This window comes from Palaemon carinicauda, chromosome 12 (genome assembly GCF_036898095.1).
Source record: "Palaemon carinicauda isolate YSFRI2023 chromosome 12, ASM3689809v2, whole genome shotgun sequence".
In the NCBI taxonomy this organism is placed as follows: Eukaryota; Metazoa; Arthropoda; class Malacostraca; order Decapoda; family Palaemonidae; genus Palaemon; species Palaemon carinicauda.
Genome location: NC_090736.1, coordinates 131,240,952 through 131,258,873, shown reverse-complemented (window position 1 = coordinate 131,258,873; position 17,922 = coordinate 131,240,952). Strand labels below are relative to the sequence as shown.

The 17,922-nt window shown below is 47.0% G+C and overlaps 2 protein-coding genes across 2 annotated transcripts in view; one reads left to right on the top strand and one right to left on the bottom strand.

The window, feature by feature from the left end:
• The window catches only part of LOC137651285 (retinoblastoma-binding protein 5 homolog), a 202,150-nt gene that overhangs the window by 79,068 nt on the left and 105,160 nt on the right, over positions 1 to 17,922 (bottom strand). The window lies entirely within an intron of this gene.
• On the top strand, positions 9,230 to 11,650 carry LOC137650439 (uncharacterized). Its single transcript, XM_068383668.1, has 3 exons — positions 9,230 to 9,437; positions 9,535 to 9,937; positions 11,562 to 11,650. The coding sequence occupies exons 1-3, from the start codon at positions 9,390 to 9,392 to the stop codon at positions 11,648 to 11,650; spliced, it is 540 nt and encodes a 179-aa protein (XP_068239769.1). The 5' UTR covers positions 9,230 to 9,389.

The window sequence follows — 17,922 nt, the reverse complement described above, 5'->3', positions numbered from 1 at the left end:
CTGGCGAGCCCCACTTCTGAATGAGAGTCTTGGCCACTTCCGGGTGCAAGGACCACTTGACCCATTCTGCTGAGGCCGTCGGCCAGGACGTTTCTCTTCCCTGGGATGAATCTGGCTGAGATCTTGATCTGCTCTACTTCGGCCCATTCCAGTAATTCCATTGTGAGGTCGCACAGCTCCTTCGATTTTAGTCCTCCTTGCTACTTTATGTAGGCCACCACCGTGGCATTGTCGCACATCAGTGCCACGGTGTTTCCCCGGAGCCGATGGACGAACTCGGGGCACGCTCTTCGCACTGCCATCATTTCTAGCACATTTATGTGCAGGTTCTTCTCCTCGGCTAACCATCTCCCTCTTGCTGTTCTGTCGAGGAGATGAGCACCCCAACCCTCCTTGGATGCGTCCGTGAACAGGAGCATCTCCGGAGGGTCGGCTGCGAAGGGCAATCCTTTGAGGGTGTTCGATCTGTCGTGCCACCACTCTAGGACTTCCTTCGTCTCCGGGGACATCAGGAGCACCTTGTGCGGGGAGTCTCTCTGACTCCAGGTCTCCTTCAGGTTTCATTGTACTCCTCTGAGTTTGAGTCTCCCCTGGGGGACTAGCTTCTCTAACGACACGAGGTGGCGTATCAGTCTTTGCCAGTCCTTGGCTCTTCTGGGCTGGTCCGACAGGAAGGGCCGGAGGATCTGGTCCAAGTTGTCCAGTCTCTCCGCGGAAGGGAAGGCTCTCGCCAACCGGGAGTCCAGGACCATTCCAAGGTAGTTCATTCTGGTGGAGGGTATCAGTTGGGACTAGTCATGGTTTGACAAACACAGCGGTTCCTTTCAGTATTTATTATTCAAAACTCACGGTGCAAGACACAGTTCAGTACTGAATACTGAGAATAGTATATACATGAAGTAAACAATGATTATGATAGTTAACAGCAATAGCAGTTAAGAACTATTACAGCAATAATTAGCTTAACAGTTATATGAATATTACTTCGGAGAATAACAATAGTTAGACAGTTAAGTATACAAACTATCTCACTCCCCTTCTTATTTATAAGACAATATATGAATAAATCGGGAATATAAACAAAATAAATTTACTAAATAATACAAGAATAAAATAAAATAAAATAAATAATTGCTATTTAACAGGTTGCATTTATCAAGACGAGTATTATTGCCATAAGCAATTCTGATCGTCTTCTAACTCATTCTCGCTGTTAGAACATTCATCCCAGAATTCCTCCTCTTCCGATTCATAGGATCTTTTACTGGGATCTACCTGCAAACGACTTGGGGGATGGCGCTCCCGAGTAGACCGACGTATTCCTCCTGAACTACTTCCAATCCCTGACTCTATTCTGATGACTTCTTCATCTGAAATATCAGCCAATGCAGTTTCCCAAGAATAATTGCTTACAGGGGCCTTCTCCAGTTCGTCAAAATGTCTTATCTTTACTTCGTCTGTTATTGTCTCTGCTGGGGTTAACTTATACGTCCAGCCACCATGAAGTATTTCTATAACTCTATATTTCTTCGAAAGATATGGTGCAAGTTTACCACCTCCACAACGGCGTCTCTCAGCTGTCGATAACTTCAATCGAACCAAATCTCCAACTTTGAAAGCTTTGCCGTAAGACTTCCGCTGGTTATTCCTAATCTGTTGTGCCATTGCAGTCTTGTTCCGTGCAACCTTAATAGTTTTCTCAATTTTATCTACTTTCTCTCTCACAAATCTTTCTGCGATTGCTGCATTACCCAAAGAGTCCGGTTGATAATCCTCATCTTTGGAAGTTTCCTTTTTTAGAACCTCCTCTGGACGTCGAGCCGGAGTCCCATAGACGAGCTCATGTGGAGTAAATGTAGTTGTAGTATTTACAGATGTATTGTGAGAGAACTGTACCCTGGGTATCATTTCAGGCCAAAGATCCATATTATTGTGACACATGCAACGAACGTTGTCTAATAATTGATTTTGACGTTCTACCTGGGCCTGACTTCTTGGATGGTAAGGAGAACCAAAGTCCTGCTTAATACCAAACATGTTACACATTGCCTTGAAGATATCAGCCGTAAAATGTGATCCTCTGTCCGACATTATGACACGGGGCACCCCAAACATGCAAATCCATCTTTCAACTAGAGTATCCACTGCTGTTTTTGCTGAACAATCCTCAAGAGGTACCAAAACAACATAGCGAGTCAAAATATCTTGCATTTGAAGGATATAACGATATGGATGTATACCCATGAAATCAACTTGCACCTGTTCATTCATGTATTCCGGGAGCTCGCGGTTCTGAAAGGGGCCTTCCCTGGATGCTTCGATCTTTTGTTACTCCCACATGCTTCACATTTACTGACATGTGCATGGACATCTGTCTTCATGCGAGGCCACCAGAAACTCTTCCGAGCTCTTTCCCATGTTCGATCACGACCCATGTGACCACTCATCGGACTGTCATGAATCATTTGAAGTGCATAGAGTCTCATATCTTTGGGTATTACAGGTAACCACTCTTCTTTCACGCCATAGGGATGTTCTTGTGAGCGTCTTCCTTTATAATTTATATAACACAGAATTCCATTTTTAGTAATACCCAAACGGTTACCATATTTGGCAAGCTCATTCTCCTCTGACACACACCCGGGTGAACTCGTATTTTTCATAAAGTTCACTACTTCCCTGATCCCTTCATCGCAATGCTGTTTTTCTAACATTTCATTGGGATCTACAAATACTGTGGCCCACTGCTGAGAAGATCCTACTGCTATACTTGCAATATGCGATACCAGATTTCCATCAGCACCAACTCTCGACAGATAATCAGCCATGGACATCACAGCACTGCGACCACTTTTATGAATTGGATTTATGTCAAACTGCTGAATTGTTTCAATCCATCTCCCTCGACGCCCTCTCTCTTCTCTAATATCCAGGGTGTTTAGCCATCTTAATGCCTGATGGTCCGTTATCAGATCAAACGGTGCAGAGGAGAGGTACATCCGAAATCTCTTTATCGCCAGGATAACCGCCAGTAATTCCTTTTCTGTCGTTGAATACCTCTGCTCGGATTTGGAGAATGTATGGTGGTAAAAGGCAATTGGTAACAGTTCCTTGGATGCTGACTTGTTGGCTAACATTGCTCCTGCTCCAACATCACTTGCATCAGTAATCAAAACAAACCGTTTACTATAGTCAGGGAGATGGAGAGCCACAGCATTTGCTACCTGGTTTTTAAGCCTCTCAAAAGCCTCAACCATCTCGACCGACCAATGCAATTTCTAGTGTGGGTTTTTTTCCAAAGCCTCATACAGGGGCTTAGCAGTCTGTGACATCCCTGGAATCCATTTTTGCACATAAGAAAATGCCCCAATGGCCTGACGCAACTGCCTGACAGTCAAAGGCCTAGGAAGATCCCTCAGTTGATGAACTCTTTGCTCACTAATGCGAAGCATGCCATCACCAACCACAGAACCCAGATACTCCACTTCACGAACCCCAAATTTACACTTATTCGGGGCCAGCGCAAGCCCAGCATCACGAATCCTGCTCAACACATTTCTGAGCCTTGCTATGTGTTCTTTCCATGTTGAACCCCAGACCAGTATGTCGTCGAGATAACACAATGCATCCGTATAGTTGCAATCACTGAGTATTGTAGCCATCATCCGTTGAAACGTATAACCTGCCCCTTTCAGACCAAAAGGAGTTCTACCATGCCATTCGAACTGCCCCCATGGGACTACAAAGGCTGAGACCTCACAATCCTCCCTCCGAAGAGGCATCTGATGGTATCCAGACTTTGCATCAAGCACTGAAAAGTATTTTGCCTGACCAAGTCTATCAAGAAGATCCTCGATGACAGGAATTGGATGCAATGTTGCTGGCTGGGACACGCTATTTACTCCCCTATAATCAATAGCCAACCGAAGGCTTCCATCAGCTCGACGAGCGCAAACAATAGGAGCTGCCCAAGGGCTACATGATTTCTTTATTACGCCCATATCCTGAAGTTTGCTTAGCTCCTTCTTGACTTCTGCCTCCAAAGCAGGTGACAACCGCCACGGTCTATTTGCTATTGGTGCTGAGTCTGGGTTAACTCTGATGGTGTGTTCCACCCCTATCTGTACCAGCGGCAGTGGGCCTCCATTACAGAAAACATTCTTGAACTCATGAAGTACCTTGTCCATTTCCTCTTTCTGCTCAAAAGTAAGAGACTCTCCAAGGATGAAATTTCCTCTTTTCCCCTCAATTGAACTTGAAAGGCTATGGTTGCCATCGTATCCTACCACACTGGGCTCTAGTTCCCCGATCTCCTCTCCACTCTGCACAGTTTCGCTTTTATCCGATACATTTGCAACTCTCACATACATTTTCTTCTTGATTGAACCTTGGATGCAGCAATGAGGGGGGGCAACCGGAGAACCCTCAGGGCGTCGGGGACACAACAGATACTGCTCATCTGGAACCATCCCATCAGCTGAGCAGCATATAAATAATTCTGTCCTAGGAGGTATCACAACTGCATTCTCAGCTCTAACAATGAGCTTCACCACTCCACCAGAGCATGATTTATGTGATTGTGTCCTTTCCCCAGTATTCAAGGGCAATGATAATTTTATTGAATCCACTCGCAACCTCCCTTTTGTCAAATCTAGAGTGACTGTGCCAAGTTTTATCCACAAGTCCATCCCAAGTATCACTCTAGTAACAAGTTTAGATACCACAACGAACCTACGTTGTCTCACTATGGTTTTGCCTAACTTTATATCCATCAGAATTTCTCCCTCAATTTGAAGTTCTTCACTGCTCGCTCCGCAAGCTGTAATATTACTCGAGCCGACAAGAGATTTCTGAGCATCACTCAAGATATCCTCAGAAACTAAGGAATAATCACTTCCGGTGTCCACCAAAGCATTATACTTAGTTTTCATCATCTCCACAGTAACGTAATTTGTAATATTTTTCAATATCCGAGTTGCTGTTTGGCTGGAGAGCACATGCCGATATCTCATTTGACCCTTCACCCTTGGCTGTACCAAAGCCACAGTGCGTTGGAAAGCGGAAGTAGAATTAAATTTTACAGACTGCTCCAAGCTCCCGTGTGGAGCAGTCCTCACTGAAAATTTCTTCCTTGAACCTGGGGAGGGTACCAAGCAGGATTTTCATCTTTCCTTCGTGCACATGCTTTCCATCCACCCGTATGTGTCATTTTACAATAATAACACTTAAATTTACGAGAAGTATAGGATTCCCTCTTCTTGCTGCCCCATGATCCAGCATTAGCATTTCCTCGTACAGTTGCAACCTCCATATTTTCCGGTGTGTCCTCCATCAAACAGACATTGGACGTACCCTCAATTTGATTCACATGGACACTGGGATTCCTAGGTCCTGTAGCTTTAGTTGCTCGTTTAGTAGACAACGCTACCAATGCAATTTTTACCACCTCATCATACGACTTGGCAGTCTCCTCTGACTCCATCCACTTCTCTCTAATCAATTGGGATCGAACATCTGCATCGTGCAACCCCAATAGAAATCGCCATACAACACGCTTCCGTACAATATCAGTTGGTTCTTTAGCAAATGCTTGACCTGCCAACAGTTGCAGACGAGTCATATAATCACTCAGACTCTCCCCTTGCAACTGTATAGATTCCTCAAACCTCAGAATCCTTACTTCAATTGCATCCGCCGTGAGAAGATCCTACTGCTATACTTGCAATATGCGATACCAGATTTCCATCAGCACCAACTCTCGACAGATAATCAGCCATGGACATCACAGCACTGCGACCACTTTTATGAATTGGATTTATGTCAAACTGCTGAATTGTTTCAATCCATCTCCCTCGACGCCCTCTCTCTTCTCTAATATCCAGGGTGTTTAGCCATCTTAATGCCTGATGGTCCGTTATCAGATCAAACGGTGCAGAGGAGAGGTACATCCGAAATCTCTTTATCGCCAGGATAACCGCCAGTAATTCCTTTTCTGTCGTTGAATACCTCTGCTCGGATTTGGAGAATGTATGGTGGTAAAAGGAAATTGGTAACAGTTCCTTGGATGCTGACTTGTTGGCTAACATTGCTCCTGCTCCAACATCACTTGCATCAGTAATCAAAACAAACCGTTTACTATAGTCAGGGAGATGGAGTGCCACAGCATTTGCTACCTGGTTTTTAAGCCTCTCAAAAGCCTCAACCATCTCGACCGACCAATGCAATTTCTGGTGTGGGTTTTTTTCCAAAGCCTCATACAGGGGCTTAGCAGTCTGTGACATCCCTGGAAATCCATTCCCGTGTGGAGCAGTCCTCACTGAAAATTTCTTCCTTGAACCTGGGGAGGGTACCAAGCAGGATTTTCATCTTTCCTTCGTGCACATGCTTTCCATCCACCCGTATGTGTCATTTTACAATAATAACACTTAAATTTACGAGAAGTATAGGATTCCCTCTTCTTGCTGCCCCATGATCCAGCATTAGCATTTCCTCGTACAGTTGCAACCTCCATATTTTCCGGTGTGTCCTCCATCAAAAAGACATTGGACGTACCCTCAATTTGATTCACATGGACACTGGGATTCCTAGGTCCTGTAGCTTTAGTTGCTCGTTTAGTAGACAACGCTGCCAATGCAATTTTTACCACCTCATCATACGACTTGGCAGTCTCCTCTGACTCCATCCACTCCTCTCTAATCAATTGGGATCGAACATCTGCATCGTGCAACCCCGATAGAAATCGCCATACAACACGCTTCCGTACAATATCAGTTGGTTCTTTAGCAAATGCTTGACCTGCCAACAGTTGCAGACGAGTCATATAATCACTCAGACTCTCCCCTTGCAACTGTATAGATTCCTCAAACCTCAGAATCCTTACTTCAATTGCATCCGCCGTGAGAAGATCCTACTGCTATACTTGCAATATGCGATACCAGATTTCCATCAGCACCAACTCTCGACAGATAATCAGCCATGGACATCACAGCACTGCGACCACTTTTATGAATTGGATTTATGTCAAACTGCTGAATTGTTTCAATCCATCTCCCTCGACGCCCTCTCTCTTCTCTAATATCCAGGGTGTTTAGCCATCTTAATGCCTGATGGTCCGTTATCAGATCAAACGGTGCAGAGGAGAGGTACAGCCGAAATCTCTTTATGGCCAGGATAACCGCCAGTAATTCCTTTTCTGTCGTTGAATACCTCTGCTCGGATTTGGAGAATGTATTAGTCTAGTTGGTAGAGGGGGTCTGCGTGCACCCCCCGGAAATCAATTTCTAATTGATGTCTTCCTATGGGGAAAAATGTGTAGAAAACCGTTTGCTATGTTAAAAATTTGAAATATTGTCCCACGTGCCTATTTTATGCAAATTAAGCCGCCATTACATGAAAATACTAAAATCGCTATAACTCCGCCAATGCAACAGATAACTGCAAAAATAAGGTGTCTAGACCCAGGTTTTGAGGGTCTAGCATCAATATAAGACCAGTCTCATAGTGACCACATGTGTTCCTGACATGTAAGATATGCAAATTAGTGCCGCCATTACTGAAAAACCTATTTTTACCATATCTTTGCAAATGTTATAGCAATCGTGAAGAACGTGTTGTCTGTACCCTTGTTTTATGGGTTGATGTTTATTATTAGACTATATTTGAATGTGCCTTTTGCTTATTTGTTTTATTATAATGAGATATAGTCAGGTAATGAGAGATTCTGAGGGTACTTACCAATTAGTGTTTATTAAGCAGTGAAATATTTTTTATCATTTCATCATAGGTGGCAACACTTTACTGAATAGGAGAGGATGTGATTCATTGAATCCGTGTCATTTATATTGGATGAAGCAGTGTGTTTTTCAGCAATTTATGAATCATTCTAGGTTTATCTTTTCTAGGTTTATCATAATTTAGTCTGCTTATAGTCAGATAGGTAAAAGGTGTTTATATAATCTCTCAAGCTCTATTTGATAAGACAATTAATGCAATTACTTGCATGACTTAGTGTCATTGGTAGTAATATTTCAAAACACTTCATCATGTTGGTTATAGGCCTATACTTCTCATTTCAGAGTAATAGTTTTGGTATAAGTTCGCCATCATGCCAAAGCGAAGGAATGCTGAATCTGCCAGCACTGAACGCACCAGCCTGAGCAAAAAGCCTGCTTCACCTGCACCTGTATGCATGCTTCATGTGTTATCCATCTCTGATCATGGGCCTTTTACCCCACTCAGTAGAATCAAAGGAACTGCATTTGATAAACTAAAGCACCTTCATGAAATCCGGGACCTGCGGCTCTGTCAGCCACATGCATCTCCCTATCGTATGCAGTCTGTATGCGACCAGATTCCTGAGACTGTCCCCGAGGACCTTGAAAATAATGGGTATCACCGTCAGTGTTATCAGCGGTTCTCTGGCAATCTGCATCTTATAGAAAATAAGACAACTGAGGAACCACAGGCATCCACCTCGCTATTGCATTCACCTCGTAGACATTCAACTGGACCTGTCTTTTCAGAGGAGTGCATTTTTTGTGAGAAAGTAGAGATCAAAGGTGCTGATCGAAAAACTGTACGACCTGTCCATTTCTCATCTTGGAGAAACAAGGAAAATGCATGGGAACAAATTGAATCGAGAGCTGAAAAAATGGGCATGTTTCGGCTTCATAGACGTGTGAAAAATGTAGACCTCTTTGCTGTAGAAGCAAAACATCACCCATCATGTTTGAGATCATTCCACACCGCATTTGCTAACTTTGAACGCGGGGTTAACAGAGCAAATAACCCAAAGCGTACTGAACACGCGAAGATTTCGGCCGCTTATGAGAAGGCACTGAATTTTGTACGGGAGCACATTCGAACTCATGTCATCCAACGGAATGAAGTCCTGCGTCTAACATCATTGCGCTTGCTCTATATTGAAGAACTGAAACGCAATGGGCAGGAGAATGAAAACTACCGCTCAGAGAAACTCCTGAAACGTCTACAAAATGATTCAATCAAGGAGCATGTGTCCTTTCTGAAGGTTGATCATGACAAACTTGATGCAATTTCATTTTGGCTTGTGTACAATTCCAATATTTCGGTTAACGATGCTTTAGCACAAGCTTACACGCTTGGTAGCAAAGACAAATACCAAAACGCTGCTCTGCTTCTTCGCAGTAATATTCTACAGGCTTACAAAGACTCCAAAGTCCTCCCTTATCCCAGATAAGGACAGGCTCTACTCCTTAGCCTCTGGTTCTCCTACATCCAAGGATGTTGAGAGGGATGTGCTGGAAGCTGACGCTGTAGGAAAAGCTGCAAAGGCTGACTTTATTACACGTTTGCAGAGCGGCCACCAAGGAAGCTTCTTCGACCCAATCAAAAGGAAGAAACTCAAGACCATGGAGGCATGCAACAAGAAGATCAAGCTCACATCATCGCAAGGAAAGGTAAGTTTATATTTCATTGAGCAAGTTATGTATTGTTAAGGGACTTTTGTACAATCTGTATTACAATATAAAATTATAATATATATTGTTATTTCAGGTCATACAGTATCAGGAGCAAAGCAATGTTGCATTCCTTCTCCTTGTGAAGTCACAGTGCCTAGATGAACCAATTGACTTGGATGAACTCATGAAGTACAGCCTGATGCCAGTGCCTCCAAGTATTGGAACATCAGATGGATTTTTTGCGAAGACCAACAAAGCCACCATTCTGCACTACCTGATGGAAGAGTTCAACCAAGATGAGCTGCCTTATCCAAAGGATGCCCTATTCATCCAGGATGGAATGGCACTTCTCCATGTCCTTTCTAACTTGCCCCCGACCTGTGGGGAGATCTGCCTTCAGATACTTGACCAGATGATTGCCAAAAAACATTTCTTGTTCTCAACTGACAGCTATTTTCCGGGATCCATCAAAGCTCAGGAAAGACTTCGACGTGGCAGCTCAGAGAGGATCATTCTTGCCGGACCAGCAACAAGAAAGCCATACGACTTCAAGGTGTTCCTTGCAAATGACGACAACAAGAAGCAGCTCTGTCAACTCATGCTGCAGGTATGGAGTGGCCAACAGGCGGCATCTAGACTGGAGAGAACCGAGATGGCAGTACTGATTGTCGAGGGGAGAGCTCATCAGTTCGTTTCCAAAGAAGGCAAGGTATGTGAAATTGCACCTTTATTTTTAGGATGACTACATTCATTTACATGTTAATCCAAAATATGCTCAATGACCTTTTTTGTTTCAGGTCGAGGTGCTTGAGATGCCCACTATATACAGTAACCAGGAAGAGACAGATACGAGAGTGGTGTTGTACCTACATCATGCTGCTGCTCTTGGTTACAAGAATGCTGTGGTTAGAACCCCTGACACGGATATCTTCGTGATTCTACTCTACCATGCCCATGCTATCAAACTGACTGTGTACCTTGATACAGGATCAGGAAAGCAACGTCAGCTCATCAATGTATCTGAGCTTGCACAATCATTAGGGGAGGACTACTGTGCTACCCTTCTTGGCTTCTATGTCTTCACTGGGGAGGATTGTACCAGTGCTTTCAAAGGAAAAGGGAAGGTCGGTCCACTAAAAAAGCTTGAGAAGAACCCGAGATTCCACAAGGTGTTCAGAGAACTTGGGAATGACTGGAGCATAAATGGCCTAATGTTGAACCAGTTAGAACAATTCACTTGCTTGATGTACAGCCAAAGTCGTGATTTGTCTGTGGATGCCGTCCGATCTAAGATGCTTCGAAAGATGGTAGGAGAAAATGAAAAATTAACATTGAAATCTAAGGTGGACTTTGCTCGCCTCCCTCCATGTCTTTCAGCATTGAAGCCCCATGTCCAGCGTGTGAACCACCGGGTTTGTTTGTACAAACGAGCTAACGAACCCATTTGTGAAAAGCCAAACCCCTACGACGAGGGCCAGGGATGGATAAAGACAGAAGAAGGCATGCTGGAACCATTGTGGTCATGTGGTCCAGTACTACCTACCTCACTAGTTGATCTCCTTGAAACTATTGATGATCAGGAGGAAGCAGAAGATAATTGCGAAGACGAAGAAACAGATTCATTTGACTTCGACAGCGATGAAAGCGATGACGATTGAAGCTTGTGATGACAGGGAACATTTAGATGATTTCCAGAAGCATCTATATCTTAATTTTTTTTTCTTCCTAATGTGCAAATGACACTTGTGATGAAAAAACGACTGGTCTTATGATGTTCTTTCACCCTTAAAATACGAGTACAGGCAACACGTTCTTCACGATTGCTATAACATTTGCAAAGATATGGTAAAAATAGGTTTTTCAGTAATGGCGGCACTAATTTGCATATCTTACATGTCAGGAACACATGTGGTCACTATGAGACTGGTCTTATATTGATGCTAGACCCTCAAAACCTGGGTCTAGACACCTTATTTTTGCAGTTATCTGTTGTATTGGCGGAGTTATAGCGATTTTAGTATTTTCATGTAATGGCGGCTTAATTTGCATAAAAAAGGCACGTGGGACAATATTTCAAATTTTTAACATAGCAAACCGTTTTCTACACATTTTTCCCCATAGGAAGACACCAATTAGAAATTGATTTCCGGGGGGTGCACGCAGACCCCCTCTACCAACTGTACTATATGGTGGTAAAAGGCAATTGGTAACAGTTCCTTGGATGCTGACTTGTTGGCTAACATTGCTCCTGCTCCAACATCACTTGCATCAGTAATCAAAACAAACCGTTTACTATAGTCAGGGAGATGGAGTGCCACAGCATTTGCTACCTGGTTTTTAAGCCTCTCAAAAGCCTCAACCATCTCGACCGACCAATGCAATTTCTGGTGTGGGTTTTTTTCCAAAGCCTCATACAGGGGCTTAGCAGTCTGTGACATCCCTGGAAATCCATTCCCGTGTGGAGCAGTCCTCACTGAAAATTTCTTCCTTGAACCTGGGGAGGGTACCAAGCAGGATTTTCATCTTTCCTTCGTGCACATGCTTTCCATCCACCCGTATGTGTCATTTTACAATAATAACACTTAAATTTACGAGAAGTATAGGATTCCCTCTTCTTGCTGCCCCATGATCCAGCATTAGCATTTCCTCGTACAGTTGCAACCTCCATATTTTCCGGTGTGTCCTCCATCAAACAGACATTGGACGTACCCTCAATTTGATTCACATGGACACTGGGATTCCTAGGTCCTGTAGCTTTAGTTGCTCGTTTAGTAGACAACGCTGCCAATGCAATTTTTACCACCTCATCATACGACTTGGCAGTCTCCTCTGACTCCATCCACTTCTCTCTAATCAATTGGGATCGAACATCTGCATCGTGCAACCCCGATAGAAATCGCCATACAACACGCTTCCGTACAATATCAGTTGGTTCTTTAGCAAATGCTTGACCTGCCAACAGTTGCAGACGAGTCATATAATCACTCAGACTCTCCCCTTGCAACTGTATAGATTCCTCAAACCTCAGAATCCTTACTTCAATTGCATCCGCCGTGAGAAGATCCTACTGCTATACTTGCAATATGCGATACCAGATTTCCATCAGCACCAACTCTCGACAGATAATCAGCCATGGACATCACAGCACTGCGACCACTTTTATGAATTGGATTTATGTCAAACTGCTGAATTGTTTCAATCCATCTCCCTCGACGCCCTCTCTCTTCTCTAATATCCAGGGTGTTTAGCCATCTTAATGCCTGATGGTCCGTTATCAGATCAAACGGTGCAGAGGAGAGGTACATCCGAAATCTCTTTATCGCCAGGATAACCGCCAGTAATTCCTTTTCTGTCGTTGAATACCTCTGTTCGGATTTGGAGAATGTATGGTGGTAAATACTGAGAATAGTATATACAGGAAGTAAACAATGATTATGATAGTTAACAGCAATAGCAGTTAAGAACTATTACAGCAATAATTAGCTTAACAGTTATATGAATATTACTTCGGAGAATAACAATAGTTAGACAGTTAAGTATACAAACTATCTCAGACTTCTCCAGGTTGATGATAATACCTAGGACGTTGCAGAACTGCAGTAGCTTCGCGCCTTGCTCCCTCAGTACTTCCCCTGAGGCTGAAAGTAACAACCAGTCGTCCAGGTACCGAATCAGGCGGATGCCCTGTTCGTGTGCCCAGGCTGAGACTGTTGCGAAGACCCTCGTGAAAACCTGAGGGGCTGTGGACAGACCGAAGCAGAGGGTCTTGAACTGCAACGTTTGGGTACCCCATTTTACCCTTAGGTACTTCCTGCTGGAGGGGTGAACAGGGATTTGGAAGTATGCGTCCTTGAGGTCTATGGACATCATGAAGTCTCCCTCCCTCAAGGCCGCTAGGACCGACTTCGGAGTGATCATCTTGAAGTCGGTCTTGCACACGAACCTGTTGAGGGCTGAGAGGTCTATGACTGGTCTCCAGCTCCCTGTCGCTTTCTCCACCAGGAAGAGTCTGCTGTAGAACCCTGGACCCGGGTTCTTGACTGATTCTATTGCCCCTTTCGCCAGCATCGCAGAGACCTCTTCTTGTAGGGCCGTCCTTCTCAAGGAGTCTTTGGGTGCCAACCACTCCGCCTGCAGATCTGATATCAGAGGTGGGAGGTCCGCCAGGAAGGGCAACCTGTACCCTTCTTTCAGATCTGCTACGGTCCACGGATCTGCTCCGTGGTCTCGCCATGCTTGCCAAGAACGTTTGAGGCATCCCCCCACCTGAGGCTTCGGCAGGAGTAGGGGGCCTCTCTCCCTACCTCCTTCGAGAGGCGCAGCCTGAACGACCTCTTCTGGTGGCCGAATAGGAAGGCCTGAAGGCTGATTGCGCAGCAGGCGTTCCTCTACGGGGGGGCTGCGAAGACTGAGGCCAGGCCGTAGTAGGGGCATCTCTCCTGGGCTGGCTAGGTGAGGCCCGAGGAGGGAGAGAGACGTCGAAGGGTGTCCTTCTATGGGCAGGTCTTCTCGCTGGAGGGGGTCTGGGTTCTCCCGCATCTTTTAGCTTCCTGACGCTCTCTACCGTCTCCTCCACTGCCTTCAGGGGGAACACTGAGTCGTCCCACAGGGGTAGGCTCCTCAGGGACCTCGCTTCTCTGTCCGGAAGCCTCCTGATGAGCTTGTTGAGCACAGTGTCCCTCTTCCGCAGTATCCAATTGACGGCCTGTGCGATGGACTGGTAATAGAGGAACTTTAGGGCCTTACCTCCCGAGCTAATCAGCTCCTTCACCAAGGCCTGGTTCTCCGGGACTGCGAGATCGTGCGAGGACTAAAACCCCACCAGCGTGGAGGCCCACCAATCTAGCCACGATGATACGTGTACCAGGTCCTTGGCTAGCTCCTCCATCATGGAAGTTTCCAAAGGGGAGAAACAAACCGGGGCAGTGGTAGCCCTCTCTTCTGCTGCTCCTTGTCCCAGGATGGCGACTGCTGGCTCCACCGTACAGGGACCCGCGCGGTGTCCTTCGGAAAGGTAGAAACGGCTCTGGGTCTTTAGGCCCTGGAGAAGTTTGGAGGCCCTCTGGCTCTTGGGAGCTTCCGCGTGGTTGGCCACGATCCTGTCAATGTGAGCCATACCCAGCCTAACATCCCTAGGCAAAGGAAGGGCTAGTGAGGGCCTCTGTTGCACAGGTGCATCCACCAGCCTGCTGAGGCTCGAGAGCCAGACTTCGTCAGTGGAAGGCTCAGGTTCGTCCAGCCTATGGTGACGCCTAATGAGGCCTATCACTCTCCTGTAGGCCGAAACTTCCGCTACCGAACCTTCTACGCCGTCATCTATATTCTCCGTCGGACGCTCCGCTGCTTGTGACGGAGGACCTCCGACTGGGGAGCCGCACAGGGAGGAGGCATCTTCTTGGAGTGGTCCAGTCTCGGCAGTTCAGGGTGTAGGACGGGCATCGCTGCAGGGATGGAGGCCTCCGTCCTGGACTTATCTCTGCTTACGGAGGTCCAAGGGTCTGCGGGCTTGCTCGTAGAAGGAAGGAGTCTCTCTCGTTCCGGTCGACTCATTGTTGATTTGGAGGCTGGGACGCGGCTGCTAGACCGAAGGGGCGACTCTCTCCGCTGTGCGGATGGAGTCGGAACCTTCGCGGACTTATGCCTGTCCCTTGGGGCCTGAAGAGATGACTCCCTCCGTCGATCGTACCTGCTGCTGGGGACGTACCTCACTGGCGAGCGAGCCCTTGGGAGCCAGCCCGAGGTGCCCGGGACTGCTGACGCCTCCAGTAGTTGGCTACGTGGGATGACGACCCGCACCCATTCTTCCCCCAGGGAGTCGCTTCTCCTATACTTCCTCCTGGGGGATCTAGAGCGCCTCCCAACGTGGCGGGATCTGGAACGGGATCGTGAGCGTGACCGTCTCCTGCGGGGCCTATCTTGCCGTCTTCTATGGTCCCTCAGGGCTCCGTCTTCCGAGGAGTAGGAGTAGGCCTCGACCGAGGAGCCCGAAGACTTGTAGGACCTCACTGAAGGGCCTGAGTTGCGCCGCGATGCTGATGGGTCCACGCGTCGCTCGGTCGGCGACGAAGGCTCCAGGAAGATGGACGGGAACGTAGCTGAAGGCGCTGGAGGGGAGCGGGGGAGCTCCTCGCTGGGGAACCAGGTCTCGAACTCCTCTTCCATCCTCAAGGGTGATCTGAAGGGCGTCTTCGGAGGCGCCCACACGAGGGGGTCTGACGGCGGCGAGTCTTCCTCTCGGCGGCACCCTCGGCTGTGGACGTACCTGAAACACATGCCCAAGAGGGGGGCAAAGAGGCTGAAGCAGTTTTTCCCCACATAGGATTGTCCGACGAGACGGGCCCTGCTTGCACCAGGTCTCCATCCCCCGAACACACTCCCGTCCCTCCCTCAGGCCCCCCACTTGCCTGGATTGACGACACAACCCCACTATCAGGTAAATCAGACTCCTAGGGAAGGGCCACAGGCCTCTTCCCCGCAACTGACTTACCTCGTCCCCAACTCTGGGTAGGGGAAGGCGGTGGAGAGACTCTGTCCGAAGATGCGTCGGGCGAAGCAAGAGGTGAAGAGACGCTCGGTTTCCTAGTCGATCTCCTTGAAGACTTCTTTTTCTTGGTGCCGTAGCGCACCCACTGCACCTCGTTCCAGGACTCGCACTCCGGACACGTGGCTGTAGGGGAACGGAACACACACTGCCCCTACACGAAGAACACAAGGAGTGCGGGTCAACTTCAGGCTTTGGCTTTGAGAGGAAGGCGCCACACGATTTTACGGCAATAGGCCCAGGGCAATGACGGGGATGCTCCATAACGCACTAGTAAGGCACCGCGAGCCATAGGAACATAGAGGGAAAAGGATAAGGAAGAGCACAAAGGGACCACGTGGGAACAGCGTGACACAAAGGGGGTCGGGGACACAAAGGGTCGCTCTGGGTAAGGAGAACGCGTTGGGATGTTATCGCAATGCGACCAGAAACTTACTGGAGATCAAGACCTGAGGAAGCATGCTCTCTGACCCCGGGTCGCCTCATGGCGCGTATCACTCCGCCAGAGGTTACGCCACATAGAAAACGGGAGTAGGGTAAACTACACAAAATTCTGGTCAGTTGGGAGGAGATCCCAGATACTCCTAAGAAAGTAGTTCAAGGTAAGTACTCCGTGTTGGAACAAATGTGTAATTAAAAATGGGACAATTTACTGTCCATTCTTATTGAAGACTGGTATACCTGTTCCCCTTATGAATATGACAAATTCGAAGATAATTTCTATTTTTCCTAATCATACAAACCTTAGCTATTTACAAAGGGTTACCTTTTAGCGCAGCTGAAATGGCGAGCCATTAGAATTTAACGAGGGTGTATTACCCCCACCCCGCTAGTTAGCGGGGGGGGTAGGGGAGTGGTAGCTAGCTACCCCTCCTCCCCCTCACACACAGGTGAATGCTCACTTTCACATAGAGGTAGGACTTGTCTTGGGGGACAGGGCTGGCGGGCAAATATGTGTAAATAGCTAAGGTTTGTATGGTTAGGAAAAATAAATATTATCTTCGAATTTATCATTTGTTCCGTAACCGAAATACAAACCACGCTATTTACAAAGGGTGACTTACCCCTTAGGTAGGGTGGAAAGTCCCCAGCCATACTGGCTTTGGCTTTACCCGGGGACTCAGAATCCGAGTGAGTCGCACTCGAGAAAAGGAGTCCCTGCACCTCACAAGTTCCTTGCTCCGCAAGGAACCATGTGGCCTACGTAAGCTTGTGTGTGAAGGAAGAAGTGTGACCCGTCCTAGGCAGTTGACCTGGAGTTCCAGAAGGAACTCTGGGTTAGGACGTTCCCAATACCACCTCGTCAGGGTATGGGGGACGCGACACTATTGACTCAATACTCGGAACACAAGGAAGCATGGTTTACCTGCAGAGGTTCGAGGTCAGCTATGCAGAGACCAGGATGCTGCTTCCCCGTAGAGGGGATGATGAAGAAAGAAGTAAGGGCCAGACATACTTCTTTCGTTCATGCAGACTAAAACCTGATAACAATGCCCTCAACCTTCTGCTACCTGTCCAAAAAGGAGCCTGAGGTTAGACCAGCTGTTGTATAGCCACCACAGAGCGATAGAAAACGTATCGAGACTCCTGTGGGTCACGCCCTGCAGGAAGCGGGCTGCGAAGGTCATTAGACGCTTCCAGACTCCAGCTTGTAGCACCTGCGTCACAGAGTAGTATTACTCGAAGGCGAGGGACGTTGCGATGTATCCAACATCGTGCTGTAGGGCGACGTGACGGGGGAGGGTCTGGAGACAGGTCGAGATGAATATCCTTGAGTCCGCTGAAGAGGTATACTGGTGACTCTCCCCCATGTCCTCCTTGTGCTCCCAAATCGGCTGCAACTGAGGATAAACTGCAGCTGTTCCCAGCGCTAACCTCTCGACTCCTTTACTGGTAAGAAAGAGAAGGTCTTGGGACATCAGATACAGAATGGAGACTCGA

Excerpts from the sequence above, each read along its gene's own strand:
- LOC137650439 (XM_068383668.1), top strand. The coding sequence starts at position 9,390 with ATGGAGGCATGCAACAAGAAGATCAAGCTCACATCATCGCAAGGAAAG. Across the intron at positions 9,438-9,534 it reads TCACATCATCGCAAGGAAAG|GTCATACAGTATCAGGAGCA; the intron begins GTAAGTTTATAT and ends TTGTTATTTCAG. Across the intron at positions 9,938-11,561 it reads GGAAAGACTTCGACGTGGCA|GAAGACACCAATTAGAAATT; the intron begins GCTCAGAGAGGA and ends TTTTCCCCATAG.